The sequence below is a fragment of the Bolinopsis microptera genome, chromosome 1 (genome assembly GCF_026151205.1).
Source record: "Bolinopsis microptera isolate Bmic1 chromosome 1, MBARI_Bmic_1.0, whole genome shotgun sequence".
Classification (NCBI taxonomy): Eukaryota; Metazoa; Ctenophora; class Tentaculata; order Lobata; family Bolinopsidae; genus Bolinopsis; species Bolinopsis microptera.
In genome coordinates this window covers 10658212-10682263 of record NC_087072.1, presented here as the reverse complement: position 1 = coordinate 10682263, position 24052 = coordinate 10658212, and the positions used below count along the sequence as shown (strand labels likewise).

The 24052-nt window shown below is 39.4% G+C and overlaps 1 protein-coding gene across 1 annotated transcript in view; it reads left to right on the top strand.

The window, feature by feature from the left end:
- Positions 1–24052, top strand: part of LOC134811492 (uncharacterized) — a 53987-nt gene that overhangs the window by 6726 nt on the left and 23209 nt on the right. Inside the window, exons 4-11 of the mRNA XM_063818340.1 lie at positions 198–283; positions 395–506; positions 808–968; positions 1078–1186; positions 1365–1511; positions 1632–1742; positions 23569–23756; positions 23916–24049. Of these exons, the coding sequence (XP_063674410.1) occupies positions 198–283; positions 395–506; positions 808–968; positions 1078–1186; positions 1365–1511; positions 1632–1742; positions 23569–23756; positions 23916–24049 (1048 nt within the window). The remainder of the gene's footprint in view (positions 1–197; positions 284–394; positions 507–807; positions 969–1077; positions 1187–1364; positions 1512–1631; positions 1743–23568; positions 23757–23915; positions 24050–24052) is intronic.

Sequence of the window (24052 nt, the reverse complement as noted above, 5' to 3'; positions counted from 1 at the left end):
ATCACTGATATGTGTGGGAATATGAATGTGTGAAACTTTGCAGTGTAAGTGAAAGCATAGCTGTATTCTTAAGACCAGACTCGGAAACGTCTGATATAGTGTCTACCGGACTCTCAAATTTATCTCTACCATAACAGTTACAAAGTTTAAGGATTGTGTTTCCCTTACCTCCATTCTATTTAATCACTTAATTTCAGGATAGCTTATTACCAGCTGTGTTGAAATGGGTAGAAGATAACATCAGAGTTGACCAACAACCTCAAGGCGTTTTACGGATAGAAAGGTGAACAAAGTTACTGAAACAAATTTAAGCGGTTATTTACAATTTGGTTTACCATTTTCCGATATTCATCACTGTTCATCCTATATCACTCTTAATTTCCGTATTTTTCAGGGGATGTACAGCCGATAATACCGTGCTGTCCATGGGCGTCCGGAAGTGTATTCGAGGCTGTGTAATCAATCAGCAATGCGGCTCGCAGATTATTCCTGCCGAACATTTAGGGGTAATAAATTCCTGTCCTCTTGCGTGTATCTTATCCAATTAGACCGTCTATTTTGTCCCATCCTACTGTAGCTTGATGCTCGGTTGATCAGAAGATATTTTAACGGCAGGCGCGAAGTACAAACACAAAATTTTTAAAGAAAATGTTGCAAAAGATATTCACTGTAGCGAGAATTTACGCGCGCGCGGTAAATAGGCGCGCTAGCTATCTGAGCTAGCTAAGCTAATGGCTATCTAATCTCGAGCTAAGGTAGTGGATGATCTCAACTTTGTGAGATTTTTTAACGACATTTTGCCATCAGGCTTGCACCCAAATGATAGGAGGCATGGTGACGCCTGCAGGAGAAGGTGTACGAGAGGGATTTATCTTGTACGTCTCTGCTGGAGAATGCGGTGAAGATGGAGATCCTGGCAATAATGCTGTCCAGGGCAAACATTGTACCTCTTCTAGAATAGATTCCGGGTAAGTTCCTAACATTTAGCTGCAATAGTATGAATCAATACATCCATGTTTCGTTACTATGAGATACTATGGACACAGTCTTTGTTAATAACGCAATGAATCTCATCAGACGACCCACACACGGCTACATGAAGTTCTGCACTAAAGAACTGAATAGCCACGTTAGTAAATACGAGGAACTTGTTCACAAGACCCTGCAGAAGATGATACACATTCTGGTAAGTGGGCACTGTCGTCAGTTACTTCATCTGGTCAAATACTTTCCTGGTAAACCTGATTATCCTGATCAGTGATCTGTTTTGCTTTATTACAGATCAGTTCGGCCAGCTTTCGGGCAAATGTCTCGTTTGATTTTAAGCATTGAATCTCAATAGTTCCTAGCATCTAATTTACCAGGCGTTCGACAAATCGCTGTTTAACAAATTCACTGGTAAAGATGGTAAGGTGTACACAAACCCCATCAAGAAGATTAGCAGAGGCATTGACACAGCAGCCGGGGTTATTACCAAGTCATTGGACTACATTGAACTGCCAACTGTTATGGTAAGCTTTCGCCACCATTTGAATAGTAATTTTCGATAGTCCAAATTGTTTATTATAATTCGATAATCACCACTCATGTTGCATGTCTGGTATTATTACTGATTGTACTCCAATTAATAGGAGGAACTAAAGTCTCATTTTGGTTGTGATGATATCCCGGGAGCTCAGCTAGAGTCGGAGGAAAATATATCTGCTGGAGACGAAATCTACTTGGAAAAACTATTCTTCGGGGTATGTTTTCATACATGTTGATTAATACTACCAGAAAAATTCTGTAACAAATTAAACATTTCGTTCCTAATACTCTAATATAATGGGTACTTTAATTTGGAAAACACAGAAAGAAACTTCTCCTCAAAAAGTTATAATATATATAGCGAGAATATTTCCATTATATGATGTGTTAATTAAAACATGTTAATTATAGGCTCAGATCTGAGATGTTTTCAAAATACTCAAAGAAATTCCAAGCGAAATTAATTAATGTAAGTTATGTTAAATGGCGAGAACCAACATTTTTATAAACAAAAGAAAGAAATGTAAGTTCACTTCCATATAGATTCTTCAGTTCTCATCAAGAGCTCCAGATAGGTTTGGTATATCTCCTAGATTTTATTTCAGTGTATGGTTGATCTCTAAGACTTCTTAGGGATCCATTATCGATTCCAATCGGTTTTGTAAAGGAAGTTGATATATAATGTTATAGTAAGAAACTAGGCAGCATTAACAGTAACTGAATGTCTAGCTAAAAGTACACAATAGATCATATATATATATATGTACACCTGTTGTATAAAGAATCACGAAGATAATTAGGCATGCGCTCATAGGTTCTCATGGACTAATGTTTACTGACTCTTATCGCTCATGCCTCGATCTAAAAACTTCTATTACATTACCAACATTCGTCTCAGCACACAATCAGTTGGTTGTGCAGCAATAATTTATTTATTTAAAAAATCGTTTACACACAGTGGTGTCTTTAAGGCAAAAAATCTCTTTGGGCCGGTTTGTCTCACGACTGCCCTACAATTTCATTGTTGACCATATTTTAAACATATCTAATTGTTTTCTGTAAGACTCTGAAGGCACAATAAATGTCAGTTCGCTTCTATCTAGATTCTAGATTCTTCAGTTCTCATCGAGAGCTCCGGAGATACTTTGGTTTTAAATAATTTCCCGAACATTACTTTAAGATGACGCTGCATGGCAGTGCTCCTCAGAAAAAGAGTAAGAGCGGTAACAGTAGAGCAGAGTAGAGGTGAAGTAGAGCTGGAGATGTAGATCATACCCAACTCTGTCCAGGACAGTTTCTTTATCTTGTCTTCTCTTCCAAGGTGTGTCCTGTAGATTATCAGCCACACAACCACTGACAGGATGGATGTCAGTACATATATTGTTGTCACAATCAGGATGGTGACAGCTGCTTTACGGTTAGGACTTGGTTTCTTCCTTTTCTCTGTCCTCTGTTCTTTTGAAGACTCTTTGCTTAGTTGTGTTGACTTCTTGCCAGATCCAGGTTGGTTGGAAGTAATCCCAGCTTTCTGTCTGGTGAGGTAGTAGATCTGTATTATCATGAGAATAAAACAGAGGAGAGCAGGGAGAGCTAAAGGAGTGAGGAACTGTACCACTACTATCTCTCCCTGAGAGAAGGAGGTCAGAGTGTTGTTTACAGATCCTGTCAGACTTGTGAGAGAAAATCCTGGCTCTGGTTTGAGGACCAGTGATTTGATGAGATAGACCTTGTTTTGGAGACAAATCTTTGTGATGTAAGTCCAGATATCCAGAGATGTAATTGTCGACCAGAGAAGAAGATAGACCAGGGTGGAGATGGTAACATACTTTCTGTTGACTGGATAGAAAGGGTTGAGAATGTTGATACATCTGACCACACCCAGCACACAGTTCATGAAGACACTCATCCTAACAGAAACTGAGGGACCACATGCAAAACTGGTATATCTGAACCAATTTTGCGCAGGTAGCTCATAGTCTTCAGGGTGAAAAGGTGCATCTTTGGAACTTTTTTTGAACAATTTTGAAGAAATTTTTGAAAAAAAGTGAAATTTTATTTTTCCAAAACTGGTATATGTTACAATATACCATTTTAGCTTTTAACAATCATGAAAACAAAATGGTATATCTGCAGATAGACCACCTTCAAGAAACTTATCTTCTATAAAACCGGTATATCTATACACATTTTATAGACTTTAGCCAGCCCAAATGGTATATCTTCAGATATACCATTCTCAGTTAAATTATTTTATTGTTTATAGTAGGGTAAGGCACGTAATTTTGTCAGGGTACCTAATTTTGTCATTTTGCTCTGAAAAACTGCCTCGGCTCGGAATTTCAGCTTGAAAGAAAAGGATTGTGTATAAAAAGAAAGCTTAGACTTTGCTGAAACTGCTCGTACAAAGTTTAAGTTTCTAGCTCTTTTGCATCTGTGTCAAAAATGAAGGCGAAACTGTTAACCCGAAAAATAAATAAGATCCTTAAGGTTTTCTTAAGGAATTTTCAAAATTTTGATTTATTGCTATTTCAAAAGTAATTGAGCTACCTTCATGCCATTGCATATTTCAAATATCTTCTACAGCAGAAGTATACGTACAAATTTTCAAGTCTCTAGCGCAATTATTGTTCAAGTTACAGAGGGTGACAAAATTAGATTCGATTTTGCCAAAAGTACCTAATTTTGTCAAAAAAATCGACCTTTCTCAAATTTCTTGTAAATCACAGATTGAGTTGAAAATGGCCTTATACAACTATTCTGAAGTTTTTTTGCCCATAGGATATGTATAAGGCACTTATAATAGCATAACACTTATAATAGCATATTTTCGCCGAGAAATATTAGGTGGATAATCTGATTTTTTCAATCTAAAATGACTAAAAAAAATATTTGATGAAATTACTAAGCAAGTAATCTATCTACAGACATGAAAATTTCAACCTAGGCCTAGAACCAATCGTTTTTCAAGATGCCAGTGGTTTCAGGGGCATTTGGAGCTATTTTCTAAGATTATATACCCAAAAAGTGTCATCTTTTCATCAAGCTACAAAACTATGAAAACATCATATCTTTGGGATTTTTGAGGTCAATGTTGGTAAAAAAGCGCTCGAATGATGCATCCAGGTAGTCTAAAATACCGAGAAACGGTTACTTTTTGCACAATCTTCAAGTGACAAAATTAGGTTCGGGGTGACAAAATTAAGTAAAGTCACCTAATTTTGTCATTTTTTCAAAATAATTTTTTTGGACATCTTCAACCCCAGCAATTTCGATCATTTTTGTGTTAGAACTTGCCTAGACTGTCTACTATAACATGGTGGAGGTTTCATCTAAATCAGAATTTCAGACGAGGTTAAAACCCATGGTTTATATCAGGCAGTCGGAAAATTGCCAAAAAATGACAAAATTATGTGCTTTACCCTATAGAAAAAAATGGTATATCGTGAGATATACCAGTTTTGGTACAATTCTAGTTTTAAAAATGGTATATAGACAGATATACCATTTTTTAGAAGTGTTTTTTACACATGATATAGAATCTTTAAATCAGTAAAATGCATTTATCTCAAAACTATCAAAAACAGATATACCAGTTTTGCATGTGGTCCCTCAACTGTAGTTATCCAGTAACTGATCAGAGCCAGACTTGTTGGAACATCTTCTTCTAGAACTCTTATAACCAGAGGAACTTGGAGCAGGAACCCGATGGCACTGATAAAGTCAGTTACACTGGTTCGGAGGTAGAGGATGGAGGGGAGGTTGGTAGAGTTGGTCCAGTAGTAAGTGAGAATGGAGAGGTTGAAGATAAGACTGAGGATTATCAGCAGTGTGTTGCAGGATGTGATAACAGGAAGAAGCAAGTGTGGCTTATCATGCTTTACCGGCGTCTCTGTAGGGCAATTATTGTTGGGGTTGTTGGATCCTGTTTCGTTTTCTATGTTGGATGGTTTCGTATATACGAGTACGTTCTGATGAAAAAGTACTGTTTCCTTAGTATTATCTGGTTTCTCCGGAGAAGGTTTAGGTTGTGGCATTGTATAGATCATGTTTGTAATTGGTGGTAGTTTGGTATATCTCCTAGTGTTTATTTCAGTGTATGGTTGATCTCTAAGACTTCTAAGGGATCTTTTATCGATAACGATCGGTTTTGTAAAGGAAGTTGATATAGAATGTTCTAGTAGACCGCTGAAAAACCAGCTTGTTGCGATCACAAACTTGAGGGAGAGCATAACCTCAAAGAAACTAAGCAGCATTCACAATAACTAAATATCTAGCTGGAAGTACACAATAAATCATATAAACACCTGTTATATAAAGAATCACGAAGATAATTAGGCATGCGCCCATAGGTTCTCATGGACTAATGTTTACTGATTCTTATCACTCGTGCCTCCATCTAAAAACTTCTATTACATTACCAACATTCGTCTCAGTACACAATCAGTTGGTTGTGCAGCAATAATTTATTTATTTAAAAAATCGTTTACACATTACACACAGTAGTGTCTTTAAAGCAAAAAATCTCTTCGGGTCGGTTTGTCTCACGACTGCCCTACAATTACATTGTTGACCATATTTTAAACATATCTGATTGTTTTCTGTAAGACTCTGAAGGCACAATAAATGTCAGTTCGCTTCTATCTAGATTCTAGATTCTTCAGTTCTCATCGAGAGTTCCGGAGTTATTTTGGTTGTGAATGAATTCCCAAACATTACTTTAAGATGACGCTGCATGGCAGTGCTCCTCAGAAAAAGTGTAAGAGCAGTAACAGTAGAGCAGAGTAGAGGTGAAGTAGAGCTGGAGATGTAGATCATACCCAACTCTGTCCAGGACAGTTTCTTTATCTTGTCTTCTCTTCCAAGGTGTGTCCTGTAGATGATCAGCCACACAGCCACTGACAGGATGGATGTCAGTACATATATTGTTGTCACAATCAGGATGGTGACAGCTGCTTTACGGTTAGGACTTGGTTTCTTCCTTTTCTCTGTCCTCTGTTCTTTTGAAGACACTTTGCTTAGTTGTGTTGACTTCTTGCCAGATCCAGGTTGGTTGGAAGTAATCCCAACTTTTTGCCTGGTGAGGTAGTATATCTGTATTATCATGAGAACAAAACAGAGGAGAGCAGGGAGAGCTAAGGGAGTGAGGAACTGTACCACTACTATCTCTCCCTGGGAGAAGGAGGTCAGAGTGTTGTTTACAGATCCTGTCAGACTTGTGAGAGAAAATCCTGGCTCTGCTTTGAGGACCAGTGATTTGATGAGATAGACCTTGTTTTGGAGACAAATCTTTGTGATGTAAGTCCAGATATCCAGAGATGTAATTGTCGACCAGAGAAGAAGATAGACCAGGGTGGAGATGGTAACATACTTTCTGTTGACTGGATAGAAAGGGTTGAGAATGTTGATACATCTGACCACACCCAGCACACAGTTCATGAAGACACTCATCCTAACAGAAACTGTAGTTATCCAGTAACTGATCAGAGGCAGACTTGTTGGAACATCTTCTTCTAGAACTCTCATAACCAGAGGAGCTTGGAGCAGGAACCCGATGGCACTGATAAAGTCAGTTACACTGTTTCGGAGGTAGAGGATGGAGGGGAGGTTGGTAGAGTTGGTCCAGTAGTAAGTGAGAATGAAGAGGTTGAAGATAAGACTGAGGATTATCAGCAGTGTGTTGCAGGATGTGATAACAGGAAGAAGCAAGTGTGGCTTATCTTTATCATGCTTTAACGGCATCTCTGTTGGGCAATAATTGTTGTATCCTGTTGGCCATGGTCCTTTTTCGGATGGTTTCGAACTTGTAGTATTATCTGGTTTCTCTGGAGGAGGTTTAGGTTGTGGTTTTGTAAGGATTTCGACTTTTGGTGGTGGTTTGGTATATTTTGTATAGACTTCTATGCTCATCTCTCCTTCTAGAAACAATGGCCTTTTGGGGTTTTCCTTGTTATTAGGTTTTTCATCGTTTATATTGCTTGGTGGTTTGGTATATGTTCCATTGTTCCATTTTATATCAGTGTATGGTTGATATCTAAGACTTCTAAGGGATCTTTTATCGATTATGATCGGTTTTGTAAAGGAAGTTGATATAGAATGTTCTAGTAGACCGCTGAAAACCCAGCTTGCTGGGATTACAAACTTGAGGGAGAGCATAACCTCAAAGAAACTAAGCAGCGTTAACAGTAACTGAATGTCTAGCTGTTAATTAACCAACAGATCATATAAACACCTGCGAAGAATCATGATCTTAATTAGGCATGTGCCCATAAGACTTAAGTTCTGATGGACTAACTGATTCTTATCTCGAGTGCCCAGATCTTAAAATATTTCTAACATTACCAACATTCGTCTCAGCACGCAATCAGTTGGTTGCACCGGTCAGCCAAAATAACTGATCTATATTTTCTAAAATTATGACTAGTATTTCTTAAAAGTTTGCCAATTTTCATATTGAGATGTCTTTCAAACACCCAGTTTGTCGTGATCAGGGGGATAATAACAAGACAATAATTTTATTTTACTGTAGACATATCACAAATAAAGAAGGTAAAACAGTTTTGTTCTAAAAATATATTTGAAAGCTTTTATTCTGGTGGTAATTTGGGCAAGTCGTTGGTCCGCTGAGGCAGATGTAATCACATAGTTGTTTAAAAATGTATCTTCGAAATTAGTGTTTTACAACGGTTCACAATTTGTGCCATCATATATATAAATGATTCCATCTGTTTATAATATCAGGCTAAAGTATCCTGTATAAATGTTTCGTGTGGAGTAATTTGGTATTTTAAAACTATTATGAGAGTGTGGTAAAATTTTATTCCCACCGAAGTTGATGTAGAATGTTCGAGTAGAAAACTCAGCTTGCTGCGATTACAAACTTGCAGGTGACCATAACCTCAAAGAAACTAGGCAGCATTAACAATGACTGAAAGTCTAGCTGGAAGTACACAATAGATCATATAAACGGCTCTTACTAATTCGCTTGCCCAAAAATTATCACGTGACTTTGGTTTTTATGGTTTTGCAGCCGAACAAAATGGTTTTACATAAACCCTAATCCCAACTCTAACCCTAACCATAAACCCAAAGCTATCCATAACCCTAACCACAACCCTAACCCTAACCCGAGCCCTAAACAATCAATTTCGTGTCTTACTAGCCTGTCACGTGAACAAAACAGTTTTTTGCCGATAATTTTCCAGGGAAGCATTTTTACCCTACGTCATGGGAGGTGATTCGGAATCGGCGTCCAAAAATACACCAACCAGATTACTTTTGAGCCTTCAGGTCCCTTTCACAAGGATTTTCTTTAAATTTGGGCGTGCGATTTAGTGGGAGCGCATATAAACACCTGTTATATAAAGAATCACGAAGATAATTAGGCATGCGCTCATAGGTTCTCATGGACTAATGTTTACTAACTCTTATCACCCGTGCCTCGATCTACAAACTTCTATTACATTACTAACATTCGTCTCTGCACACAATCAGTTGGTTGTGCAGCAATAATTTATATATTTAAAAAATCGTTTACACACAGTGGTGTCTTTAAGGCAAAAAATCTCTTCTTGCCGGTTTGTCTCACGACTGCCCTATAGTTACATTGTTGACCATATTTTAAACATATCTGATTGTTTTCTGTAAGACTCTGAAGGCACAATAAATGTTAGTTCTCTTCTATCTAGATTCTTCAGTTCTCATCGAGAGTTCCGGGGAGGTTTGAGGTTTAAATAATTTCCCGAACATTACTTTAAGATGACACTGCATGGCAGTGCTCCTCAGAAAAAGTGTAAGAGCAGTAACAGTAGAGCAGAGTAGAGGTGAAGTAGAGCTGGAGATGTAGATCATACCCAACTCTGTCCAGGACAGTTTCTTTATCTTGTCTTCTCTTCCAAGGTGTGTCCTGTAGATGATCAGCCAAACAGCCACTGACAGGATGGATGTCAGTACATATATTGTTGTCACAATCAGGATGGTGACAGCTGCTTTACCGTTAGGACTTGGTTTTTTCCTTTTCTCTGTCCTCTGTTCTTTTGAAGACACTTTGCTTAGTTGTGTTGACTTCTTGCCAGATCCAGGTTGGTTGGAAGTAATCCCAACTTTCTGTTTGGTGAGGTAGTAGATCTGTATTATCATGAGAATAAAACAGAGGACAGCAGGGAGAGCTAAGGGAGTGAGGAACTGTACCACTACTATCTCTCCCTGGGAGAAGGAGGTCAGAGTGTTGTTTACAGATTCGTCAGACTTGTGAGAGAAAATCCTGGCTCTGCTTTGAGGACCAGTGATTTGATGAGATAGACCTTGTTTTGGAGACAAATCTTTGTGATGTAAGTCCAGATATCCAGAGATGTAATTGTCGACCAGAGAAGAAGATAGACCAGGGTGGAGATGGTAACATACTTTTTGTTGACTGGATAGAAAGGGTTGAGAATGTTGATACATCTGACCACACCCAGCACACAGTTCATGAAGACACTCATCCTAACAGAAACTGTAGTTATCCAGTAACTGATCAGAGCCAGACTTGTTGGAACATCTTCTTCTAGAACTCTTGTAACCAGAGGAACTTGGAGCAGGAACCCGATGGCACTGATAAAGTCAACTACACTGTTTCGGAGGTAGAGGATGGAGGGGAGGTTGGTAGAGTTGGTCCAGTAGTAAGTGAGAATGAAGAGGTTGGAGATAAGACTGAGGATTATCAGCAGTGTGTTGCAGGATGTGATAACAAGAAGAAGCCAATTTGGCTTATCTTTATCATGCTTTAACGGCGTCTCTGTAGGGCAATTATTGTTGGGGTTGTTGGATCCTGTTTCTTTTTCTATGTTGGATGGTTGCGTATATTGGAACTCCTGAATAGGTCCAGTTTCTGTAGTATATATCCTAGTATTTCTTTCAGTGTATGGTTGATCTCTAAGACTTCTAAGGGATCTTTTATCGATTCCGATCGGTTTAGTAAAGGAAGTTGATATAGAATGTTCAAGTAAACCGCTGAAAACCCAGCTTGCTGGGATTACAAACTTGAGGGAGAGCATAACCTCAAAGAAACTAAGCAGCGTTAACAGTAACTGAATGTCTAGCTGTTAATTAACCAATAGATCATATAAACACCTGTTGTATAAAGAATCACGAAGATAATTAGGCATGTGCTCATAGGTTCTCATGGACTAATGTTTACTGATTCTTATCACTCGTGCCTCGATCTAAAAACTTCTATTACATTACTATCATTCGTCTCAGCACACAATCATGATCAGTTGGTTTATGGTTGTGCAGCAATAATTTATTTATTTAAAAATCGTTTACACACAGTGATGTCTTTAAGGCAAAAAATCTCTTCGGGTCGGTTTTTCTCACGACTGCCCTACAATTACATTGTTGACCATATTTTAAACATATCTGATTGTTTTCTGTAAGACTCTGAAGGCACAATAAATGTTAGTTCGCTTCTATCTAGATTCTAGATTCTTCAGTTCTCATCGAGAGTTCCAGAGATATTTGGGGTTTGAATAATCTCCCGAACATTACTTTAAGATGACGCTGCATGGCAGTGCTCCTCAGAAAAAGAGTAAGAGCGGTAACAGTAGAGCAGAGTAGAGGTGAAGTAGAGCTGGAGATGTAGATCATACCCAACTCGGTCCAGGACAGTTTCTTTATCTTGTCTTCTCTTCCAAGGTGTGTCCTGTAGATGACCAGCCAAACAGCCACTGACAGGATGGAGGTCAGTACATATATTGTTGTCACAATCAGGATGGTGACAGCTGCTTTACCGTTAGGACTTGGTTTCTTCCTTTTCTCTGTCCTCTGTTCTTTTGAAGACTCTTTGCTTAGTTGTGTTGACTTCTTGCCAGATCCAGGTTGGTTGGAAGTAATCCCAACTTTTTGCCTGGTGAGGTAGTAGATCTGTATTATCATGAGAATAAAACAGAGGAGGGCAGGAAGAGCTAAGGGAGTGAGAAACTGTACTACTACTATCTCTCCCTGGGAGAAGGAGGTCAGAGTGTTGTTTACAGATCCTGTCAGACTTGTGAGAGAAAATCCTGGCTCTGCTTTGAGGACCAGTGATTTGATGAGATAGACCTTGTTTTGGAGACAAATCTTTGTGATGTAAGTCCAGATATCCAGAGATGTAATTGTCGACCAGAGAAAAAGATAGATCAGGGTGGAGATGGTAACATACTTTCTGCTGACTGGATAGAAAGGGTTGAGAATGTTGATACATCTGACCACACCCAGCACACAGTTCATGAAGACACTCATCCTAACAGAAACTGTAGTTATCCAGTAACTGATCAGAGGCAGACTTGTTGGAACATCTTCTTCTAGAACTCTTGTAACCAGAGGAACTTGGAGCAGGAACCCGATGGCACTGATAAAGTCAACTACACTGTTTCGGAGGTAGAGGATGGAGGGGAGGTTGGTAGAGTTGGTCCAGTAGTAAGTGAGAATGAAGAGGTTGGAGATAAGACTGAGGATTATCAGCAGTGTGTTGCAGGATGTGATAACAAGAAGAAGCCAATTTGGCTTATCTTTATCATGCTTTAACGGCGTCTCTGTAGGGCAATTATTGTTGGGGTTGTTGGATCCTGTTTCTTTTTCTATGTTGGATGGTTGCGTATATTGGAACTCCTGAATAGGTCCAGTTTCTGTAGTATATCTCCTAGTATTTCTTTCAGTGCATGGTTGATCTCTAAGACTTCTAAGGGATCTTTTATCGATTCCGATCGGTTTAGTAAAGGAAGTTGATATAGAATGTTCGAGTAAACCGCTGAAAACCCAGCTTGCTGCGATCACAAACTTGTGGGAGAGCATAACCTCAAAGAAACTAAGCAGCGTTAACAGTAACTGAATGTCTAACTGTTAATTAACCAATAGATCATATAAACACCTGTTGTATAAAGAATCACGAAGATAATTAGGCATGTGCTCATAGGTTCTCATGGACTAATGTTTACTGATTCTTATCACTCGTGCCTCGATCTAAAAACTTCTATTACATTACTATCATTCGTCTCAGCACACAATCAGTTGGTTGTGCAGCAATAATTTATGTATTTAAAAAATCGTTTACACACAGTGGTGTCTTTAAGGCAAAAACTCTCTTCTTGCCGGCTTGTCTCACGACTGCCCTACAATTACATTGTTGACGATATTTTAAACATATCTGATTGTTTTCTGTAAGACTCTGAAGGCACAATAAATGTCAGTTCGCTTCTATCTAGATTCTAGATTCGCCAGTTCTCATCGAGAGTTCTGGGGAGGTTTGGGGTTTGAATAATTTCCCGAACACTACTTTAAGATGACGCTGCATGGCAGTGCTCCTCAGAAAAAGTGTAAGAGCGGTAACAGTAGAGCAGAGTAGAGGTGAAGTAGAGCTGGAGATGTAGATCATGCCCAACTCTGTCCAGGACAGTTTCTTTATCTTCTCTTCTCTTCCAAGGTGTGTCCTGTAGATGATCAGCCACACAGCCACTGACAGGATGGATGTCAGTACATATATTGTTGTCACAATCAGGATGGTGACAGCTGCTTTACCGTTAGGACTTGGTTTCTTCCTTTTCTCTGTCCTCTGTTCTTTTGAAGACTCTTTGCTTAGTTGTGTTGACTTCTTGCCAGATCCAGGTTGGTTGGAAGTAATCCCAACTTTTTGCCTGGTGAGGTAGTAGATCTGTATTATCACGAGAATAAAACAGAGGAGGGCAGGAAGAGCTAAGGGAGTGAGAAACTGTACTACTACTATCTCTCCCTGGGAGAAGGAGGTCAGAGTGTTGTTTACAGATCCTGTCAGACTTGTGAGAGAAAATCCTGGCTCTGCTTTGAGGACCAGTGATTTGATGAGATAGACCTTGTTTTGGAGACAAATCTTTGTGATGTAAGTCCAGATATCCAGAGATGTAATTGTCGACCAGAGAAAAAGATAGATCAGGGTGGAGATGGTAACATACTTTCTGTTGACTGGATAGAAAGGATTTAGAATGTTGATACATCTGACCACACCCAGCACACAGTTCATGAAGACACTCATCCTAACAGAAACTGTAGTTATCCAGTAACTGATCCGAGGCAGACTTGTTGGAACATCTTCTTCTAGAACTCTTATAACCAGAGGAACTTGGAGCAGGAACCCGATGGCACTGATAAAGTCAACTACACTGTTTCGGAGGTAGAGGATGGAGGGGAGGTTGGTAGAGTTGGTCCAGTAGTAAGTGAGAATGAAGAGGTTGGAGATAAGACTGAGGATTATCAGCAGTGTGTTGCAGGATGTGATAACAGGAAGAAGCAAGTGTGGCTTATCTTTATCATGCTTTAACGGCGCCTCTGTAGGGCAATTATTGTTGGATTCTGTTGGCATTGGTCCTTTTTCGGATGGTTTCGAACTTTTAGTATTATCTGGTTTCTCTGGAGGAGGTTTAGGTTGTGGTATTGTATAGAGTTCTATGCTTATCTCTCCTTCTAGAAACAATGGCCTTTTGGGGTTTTCCTTGTTATTAGGTTTTTCATCGTTTATATTGCTTGGTGGTTTGGGTCATACATCAGTATTCCGACGGCAGTACGGCGGCAGTACGGCGGCAGTACGGCGGCAGCACGGCGGCAGTACGGCGGCAGCACGGCGGCAGTACGGCGGCAGTACGGCGGCAGTACGGCGGCAGCACGGCGGCAGTACGGCGGCAGTCCCGCGGCAGTGCCACGGCAGTGCCACGGCAGTATAGTGACAACACTTATATCAGACTTTTGATCCAATTATTTCATGGTTTGGTATATGTGCCATTGTTCCATTTTATATCAGTGTATGGTTGATATCTAAGACTTCTAAGGGATCTTTTATCGATTATGATCGGTTTTGTAAAGGAAGTTGATATAGAATGTTCTAGTAGACCGCTGAAAACCCAGCTTGCTGGGATCACAAACTTGAGGGAGAGCATAACCTCAAAGAAACTAAGCAGCGTTAACAGTAACTGAATGTCTAGCTGTTAATTAACCAACAGATCATATAAACACCTGTAAAGAATCAAGATCTTAGTTAAGCATGTGCCCATACGACTTAAGTTCTGATGGACTAACTGATTCTTATCTCACGTGCCCAGATCTAAAAATATTTCTAACATTACCAACATTCGTCTCAGCACGCAATCAGTTGGTTGCACCGGTCAGCCAAAATAACTGGTCTATATTTTCTAAAATTATGACTAGTATTTCTTAAAAGTTTGCCAATTTTCATATTGAGATGTCTTTCAAACACCCAGTTTGTCGTGATCAGGGGGATAATAACAAGACAATAATTTTATTTTACTGTAGACATATCACAAATAAAGAAGGTAAAACAGTTTTGTTCTAAAAATATATTTGAAAGCTTTTATTCTGGTGGTAATTTGGGCAAGTCGTTGGTCCGCTGAGGCAGATGTAATCACATAGTTGTTTAAAAATGTATCTTCGAAATTAGTGTTTTACAACGGTTCACAATTTGTGCCATCATATATATAAATGATTCCATCTGTTTATAATATCAGGCTAAAGTATCCTGTATAAATGTTTCGTGTGGAGTAATTTGGTATTTTAAACTATTATGAGAGTGTGGTAAAATTTTATTCCCACCGAAGTTGATGTAGAATGTTCGAGTAGAAAACTCAGCTTGCTGCGATTACAAACTTGCAGGTGACCATAACCTCAAAGAAACTAGGCAGCATTAACAATGACTGAAAGTCTAGCTGGAAGTACACAATAGATCATATAAACGGCTCTTACTAATTCGCTTGCCCAAAAATTATCACGTGACTTTGGTTTTTATGGTTTTGCAGCCGAACAAAATGGTTTTACATAAACCCTAATCCCAACTCTAACCCTAACCATAAACCCAAAGCTATCCATAACCCTAACCACAACCCTAACCCTAACCCGAGCCCTAAACAATCAATTTCGTGTCTTACTAGCCTGTCACGTGAACAAAACAGTTTTTTGCCGATAATTTTCCAGGGAAGCATTTTTACCCTACGTCATGGGAGGTGATTCGGAATCGGCGTCCAAAAATACACCAACCAGATTACTTTTGAGCCTTCAGGTCCCTTTCACAAGGATTTTCTTTAAATTTGGGCGTGCGATTTAGTGGGAGCGCATATAAACACCTGTTATATAAAGAATCACGAAGATAATTAGGCATGCGCTCATAGGTTCTCATGGACTAATGTTTACTAACTCTTATCACCCGTGCCTCGATCTACAAACTTCTATTACATTACTAACATTCGTCTCTGCACACAATCAGTTGGTTGTGCAGCAATAATTTATATATTTAAAAAATCGTTTACACACAGTGGTGTCTTTAAGGCAAAAAATCTCTTCTTGCCGGTTTGTCTCACGACTGCCCTATAGTTACATTGTTGACCATATTTTAAACATATCTGATTGTTTTCTGTAAGACTCTGAAGGCACAATAAATGTTAGTTCTCTTCTATCTAGATTCTTCAGTTCTCATCGAGAGTTCCGGGGAGGTTTGAGGTTTAAATAATTTCCCGAACATTACTTTAAGATGACACTGCATGGCAGTGCTCCTCAGAAAAAGTGTAAGAGCAGTAACAGTAGAGCAGAGTAGAGGTGAAGTAGAGCTGGAGATGTAGATCATACCCAACTCTGTCCAGGACAGTTTCTTTATCTTGTCTTCTCTTCCAAGGTGTGTCCTGTAGATTATCAGCCACACAACCACTGACAGGATGGATGTCAGTACATATATTGTTGTCACAATCAGGATGGTGACAGCTGCTTTACCGTTAGGACTTGGTTTCTTCCTTTTCTCTGTCCTCTGTTCTTTTGAAGACACTTTGCTTAGTTGTGTTGACTTCTTGCCAGATCCAGGTTGGTTGGAAGTAATCCCAACTTTCTGTTTGGTGAGGTAGTAGATCTGTATTATCATGAGAATAAAACAGAGGACAGCAGGGAGAGCTAAGGGAGTGAGGAACTGTACCACTACTATCTCTCCCTGGGAGAAGGAGGTCAGAGTGTTGTTTACAGATTCGTCAGACTTGTGAGAGAAAATCCTGGCTCTGCTTTGAGGACCAGTGATTTGATGAGATAGACCTTGTTTTGGAGACAAATCTTTGTGATGTAAGTCCAGATATCCAGAGATGTAATTGTCGACCAGAGAAGAAGATAGACCAGGGTGGAGATGGTAACATACTTTTTGTTGACTGGATAGAAAGGGTTGAGAATGTTGATACATCTGACCACACCCAGCACACAGTTCATGAAGACACTCATCCTAACAGAAACTGTAGTTATCCAGTAACTGATCAGAGCCAGACTTGTTGGAACATCTTCTTCTAGAACTCTTGTAACCAGAGGAACTTGGAGCAGGAACCCGATGGCACTGATAAAGTCAGTTACACTGTTTCGGAGGTAGAGGATGGAGGGGAGGTTGGTAGAGTTGGTCCAGTAGTAAGTGAGAATGAAGAGGTTGGAGATAAGACTGAGGATTATCAGCAGTGTGTTGCAGGATGTGATAACAGGAAGAAGCAAGTGTGGCTTATCTTTATCATGCTTTAACGGCATCTCTGTTGGGCAATAATTGTTGGATCCTGTTGGCCATGTTCCTTTTTCGGATGGTTTCGAACTTGTAGTATTATCTGGTTTCTCTGGAGGAGGTTTAGGTTGTGGTATTGTATAGAGTTCTATGCTTATCTCTCTTTCTAGAAACAATGGCCTTTTGGGGTTTTCCTTGTTATTAGGTTTTTCATCGTTTATATTGCTTGGTGGTTTGGTATATGTTCCATTGTTCCATTTTATATCAGTGTATGGTTGATATCTAAGACTTCTAAGGGATCTTTTATCGATTATGATCGGTTTTGTAAAGGAAGTCGATATAGAATGTTCTAGTAGACCGCTGAAAACTCAGCTTGCTGCGATCACAAACTTGAGGGTGAGCATAACCTCAAAGAAACTAAGCAGCGTTAACAGTAACTGAATGTCTACCTGTTAATTAACCAACAGATCATATAAACACCTGCGAAGAATCATGATCTTAATTAGGCATGTGCCCATAAGACTTAAGTTCTGATCAGTGGCGAAACTTTGCTTGTTGACGCCCCCCCCGCTCAGTGACGAAAAGCGTCCCCCTAAAATTTTTTGACCCTAAAAAAAAAAAAAAAAAAAAAGGTCGGGTACTTTTTTTCTCGCCCCCCTACAGCTTTTTGCGCCCCCTGAAGCAAAAAAGGGTACCCCAAATATTTTTCTCGCGTCGGCCGAACGCTAAATTGGACAGGGAAATACACAAACAAGGCGTTTTTTCAGTGAAAGGGCCTAAAATTCAGGAAAATTGCGCCCCCCTTATACGGCGCCCCCCCCGCACGGCGGGGTCTGCGGGGCCCTAAGTTACGCCACTGGTTCTGATGGACTAACTGATTCTTATCTCACGTGCCCAGATCTAAAAATATTTCTAACATTACCAACATTCCTCTCAGCACGCAATCAGTTGGTTGCACCGGTCAGCCAAAATAACTGATCTATATTTTCTAAAATTATGACTAGTATTTCTTAAAAGTTTGCCAATTTTCATATTGAGATGTCTGGGGGGGGGGGGGGGGGGGGCCAATGGCATAAATGGAGAAAACGGAGAATTACTCATAGGTTTTTCCATTTTCTCCATAGAAATAGTCTCCATTTTATGCCATTTTATGCCATTTTATGCCATTAAAAACCTGAAAAATTTAGAATTTCGAGAAAAATTATTTTAAAAAAAATATTTTCGGCCAATAATGAACAGAGTATCATGAAACATGAAGAAAAGTGGTTTTCAGAAAAAACTTTGAAAAATGTTGACTTAGAAAATGTTCGGTCCGAGTCATTTTCGATAAGTACCTCCCGTATCGAGAGCTCCCGATTCCGAGCTCGTGTTGCAAAGGGGAGGCCTGCCTTCCGAGATCACAATCGTCATTACCTCGAGTCCAAAATTGTGTATCGAGGGGAAGGTGTGGACTTCGAAAAACCGAAAAAATATTTTCGGCAAATAATGAACAGGGTAGCATGAAACGTGGAGAAAAGCGGTTTTCAGAAAAAATTTGAAAAATGCTGACTTAGAAAATGTTCGGTCCGAGTCATTTTCGATACGTACCTCCCGTATCGAGAGCTCCCGATTCCGAGCTCGTGTTGCAAAGGGGAGGCCTGCTTTCCGAGATCGCATTACTTCGAGTCCAAAATTTTGTATCGAGGGGAAGGTGTGGACTTCGAAAAACCGAACAAATATTTTCGGCAAATAATGAACAGAGTAGCATGAAACGTGGAGAAAAGCGGTTTTCAGAAAAAATTTGAAGTCCACACCTTCCCCTCGATACACAATTTTGGACTCGAAGTAATGCGATCTCGGAAGGCAGGCCTCCCCTTTGCAACACGAGCTCGGAATCGGGAGCTCTCGATACGAGAGGTACGTATCAAGAATGACTCGGGCCGAAAATTTTCTAAGTCAAAATTTTTCAAAGTTTTTCTAAAAACCACTTTTCTCTACGTTTCATGCTACCCTCTTCATTATAAGCCGAAAATATTTTTTGGTTTTTCGGTTTATCGAAGTCTGCACCTACCCCTCGATACACAAATTTGGACTCGACGCTTCCCCCTGGTAATGCGATCTCGGAAGGTAGGCCTCCCCTTTGCAGTGCGAGCTTGTTTCGACTGTCGAGGATGTAGGTCTCACTTCTCAGTGCCTATTACTCTCCCCTATTACTCACTCCTGCTGTAGCCTGTAGAAATAACTTTACACTAGGCTTGAGTAATTATGAGTTTGCCTGAAGTGTGCCTCTACTAACCTAGTATAAGCATCTAGTAGCCTACTATGAGCTTTCATAAGCTTGTTACGCCCCTAGTAAGCGTAAATAAACATGTAAGGATGTCCAATTTAGGTGTTAAATGGTGTTAAAGATGAAATTTCGAAGACAAAATTCATGGCATAAAATGGAGAAAATGGAGAATTACTCATGGGTTTTTCCATTTTCTCCATAGAAAAAGTCTCCATTTTATGCCATTTTATGCCATTTTATGCCATTTTATGCCATTGGCCCCCCCAGATGTCTTTTAAACACCCGGTTTGTCGTGATCAGGGGGGTAATAACGAGACAATAATTTTAGTTTACTGTAGACATATCACAAATAAAGAAGGTAAAACTGTTTTGTTCAAAAAATATATTTGAAAGCTTTTATTCTGGTGGTAATTTGGGCAAATCGTTGGTCTGCTGAGGCAGATGTAATCACAAAGTTGTTTAAAAATGTATCTTCGAAATTAGTGTTTTACAACGGTTCACAATTTGTGCCATCATATATATAAATGATTCCATCTGTTTATAATATCAGGCTAAAGTATCCTGTATAAATGTTTCGTGTGGAGTAATTTGGTATTTTAAAACTATTATGAGAGTGTGGTAAAATTGTATTCCCACCGAAGTTGATGTAGAATGTTCGAGTAGAAAACTCAGCTTGCTGCGATTACAAACTTGCAGGTGACCATAACCTCAAAGAAACTAGGCAGCATTAACAATGACTGAAAGTCTAGCTGGAAGTACACAATAGATCATATAATCGGCTCTTACTAATTCGCTCGCCCAAAAATTATCACGTGACTTTGGTTTTTATGGTTTTGCAGCCGAACAAAATGGTTTTACATAAACCCTAATCCCAACTCTAACCCTAGCCATAAACCCAAAGCTATCCATAACCCTAACCACAACCCTAACCCTAACCCGAGCCCTAAACAATCAATTTCGTGTCTTACTAGCCTGTCACGTGAACAAACCAGTTTTTTGCCGATAATTTTCCAGGGAAGCATTTTTACCCTACGTCATGGGGGGTGATTCGGAATCGGCGTCCAAAAATACACCAACCAGATTACTTTTGAGCCTTCAGGGCCCTTTCACAAGGATTTTCTTTAAATTTGGGCGTGCGATTTAGTGGGAGCGCATATAAACACCTGTTATATAAAGAATCACGAAGATAACTAGGCATGCGCTCATAGGTTCTCAAGGACTAATGTTTATTGACTCTTATCGCTCTTGCCTCGATCTAAAAACATCTATTACATTACTATCATTCGTTCCAGCAAACAATCAGTTGGTTGTGCAGCAATAATTTATGTATTTAAAAAATCGTTTACACACAGTGGTGTCTTTAATAAGGCAAAAATCTCTTCGGGTCGGTTTGTCTCACGACTGCCCTACAATTACATTGTTGACCATATTTTAAACATATCCGATTGTTTTCTGTAAGACTCTAAAGGCACACAAAATGTCAGTTCGCTTCTATCTAGATTCTAGATTCTTCAGTTCTCATCGAGAGCTCCGGAGATATATTAGTTGTGAATAATTTCCCAAACACTACTTTAAGATGACGCTGCATGGCAGTGCTCCTCAGAAAAAGTGTAAGAGCAGTAACAGTAGAGCAGAGTAGAGGTGAAGTAGAGCTGGAGATGTAGAACATACCCAACTCTGTCCAGGACAGTTTCTTTATCTTGTCTTCTCTTCCAAGGTGTGTCCTGTAGATGACCAGCCACACAGCCACTGACAGGATGGAGGTCAGTACATATATTGTTGTCACAATCAGGATGGTGACAGCTGCTTTACCGTTAGGACTTGGTTTTTTCCTTTTCTCTGTCCTCTGTTCTTTTGAAGACACTTTGCTTAGTTGTGTTGACTTCTTGCCAGATCCAGGTTGCTGGTTGGAAGTAATCCCAACTTTCTGCCTGGTGAGGTAGTAGATCTGTATTATCACGAGAACAAAACAGAGTAGAGCAGGGAGAGCTAAGGGAGTGAGGAACTGTGCCACTACTATCTCTCCCTGGGAGAATGAGGTCAGACTACGCGTGTTGTTTGTAGATCCTGTCAGACTTGTGAGTGAAAATCCTGGCTCTGCTTTGAGGACCAGTGATTTGATGAGATAGACCTTGTTTTGGAGACAAATCTTTGTGATGTAAGTCCAGATATCCAGAGAGGTAATTGTCGACCAGAGAAGAAGATAGACCAGGGTGGAAATGGTAACATACTTTCTGTTGACTGGATAGAAAGGGTTGAGAATGTTGATACATCTGACCACACCCAGCACACAGTTCATGAAGACACTCATCCTAACAGAAACTGTAGTTATCCAGTAACTGATCAGAGGCAGACTTGTTGTAACATCTTCTTCTAGAACTCTTGTAACCAGAGGAACTTGGAGCAGGAACCCGATGGCACTGATAAAGTCAACTACACTGTTTCGGAGGTAGAGGATGGAGGGGAGGTTGGTAGAGTTGGTCCAGTAGTAAGTGAGAATGAAGAGGTTGAAGATAAGACTGAGGATTATCAGCAGTGTGTTGCAGGATGTGATAACAGGAAGAAGCCAATGTGGCTTATCTTTATCATTCTTTAACGGTGTCTCTGTAGGGCAATTATTGTTGGATCCTGTTTCTTTTTCTATGTTGGATGGTTGCGTTAATTTGAACGTCTGAATAGGTCCAGTTTCTTTAGTATATCTCCTAGTGTTTATTTTAGTGTATGGTTGATCTCTAAGACTTCTAAGGGATCTTTTATCGATTCCGATCGGTTTAGTAAAGGAAGTTGATATAGAATGTTCAAGTAAACCGCTGAAAACCCAGCTTGCTGCGATCACAAACTTGAGGGAGAGCATAACCTCAAAGAAACTAAGCAGCGTCAACAGTAACTGAATGTCTAGCTGTAGAGAATAAAGATCTTGATTAAGCATGTGCCCATAAGACTTAAGTTCTGATGGACTAAGGTTAACTGATTTTCATCTCACGTACGTGCCCAGATCTAAAAATATTTATAACATTGCCAACATTCGTCTCACCACGTAATCAGTTGGTCGTGCAGCGGTCAGGGAAGCAATAACAAGACAATAATTATTTTTACTCTATTTTTTATTCGCGACAACACTTGCCCAGTCGGTTGAAGCGGTGAACACAAATAAGTGATATCTTTCTACAATTATGACTATTATTTCTTAAAAGTTTGCCAATTTTCTTATTGAGATGTCTTTTAAACACCCGGTTTGTTGTGCACTTATCAGGGGGGTCATAACAAGACAGTAATTTTAGTTTACTGTAGACATATCACAAATAAAGAAGGTAAAACTGTTTTGTTCTAAAAATATATTTGCAAGCTTTTATTCTGGTGGAAATTTCGGCAAGTCCTTGGTCTGCTGAGGCAGATCTTATCACATAGTTGTTTGAAAATGTATCTTTGAAATTATTTTTTTACAACGTTTAATACTGTACCTATGTGAGCGAGATTGTTACAGGATTAGGTTCACAATTTGTGCCTCTGGTGCCATTATAAATAATTCCATCTGTTTATGATATCAGGCTAAAATATCCTGTATAAATGTTTTGTGGCGTAATTCTGTATTGTAACAGTGTGGTAAAATGTATACCTTACGAGACATATTTAAAAGGTACGAAATTCCGGTGACCTTAATGATTTGGGACCGAAAATATGGGATTATTGCCGAAAACCAACTCATTTCGTACCCCAAATTAAATCATGGTACTTGGGGATTTTTTTCATTTCTTAATATTTGAGAAAATCAATAAAATAAAATATGAAATTTGAAAAATTACAAGTCAATTTCCTCTTGTAGATCTTCTTGATCTTCTGGTTTAGGGACTTTCCTCTCTGCAGTGTAGTCCCAGGTGTAATACTAGTGTTCATTTGTTAGATGAATCATATTGATAGCTTACTATAACGATAGTAAATCGACAAAGTCATAATTAAAGAAAATATTTGAAAAATAAGTTGGGGGAAAAAATTGTGGTGACCTATATTTTGGTAGTCCAAAAATATGGTGTTTTTTTTTCCGAAAAAAACCATCGCATTTCGTACCTTTTAATATTTCTCGTAAGGTAGTTTGTTTTTATACTTGGCACAGTATCAACACCTTCCAAACATAAATATGGGCAATACTGGTTTTCTCCACTGTGATGAAAAACTGACAAGTGACTCGTTAAAAAAAACCTTATATATGTAATAGCGTTAAGAGGTTTGTGGATCAATATGCAGATCTCAGTAACAATTCTACTTTCAGAACGAGCTGATGAGCGCCGGGCTTAAAGGCCGAGGTGTGATCTCCAAGATAACCTGGGCAATCCTCAAGGACAGTGGCTGGTACGACCTCGCACAAGACTTCTCGGAGCCTCTGATCTGGGGCAAAGGTGCGGGTTGTGCCTTCGCTCGCAAGTTTTGCTACGAGCAACTATCTCCTAGCGGATATAGGTACGTGTTCATGTGCTCATAAATTAAACAAAATGTATTTTAATTATTAACTTTTCGAGCACCAAAAAAAAAGCAGAAATAAAATACACTCAAAGCTAAGTTGTATCTAAATTCTAAATCGTATCAAAATGCCTGATATCATAATAAAAACTGTTTCAGTCCGGACGAAGTGGAGCCATTCTGTGTGGAGCCAGGAAAAAGCAAGTGTGCAGCAGATCACCGAGGGTTTGGAGAATGCAACATTGGTCTGGAAGAAGGGACTGTCCCTGATGAGTACCAGAACTTTGACAGTGGTG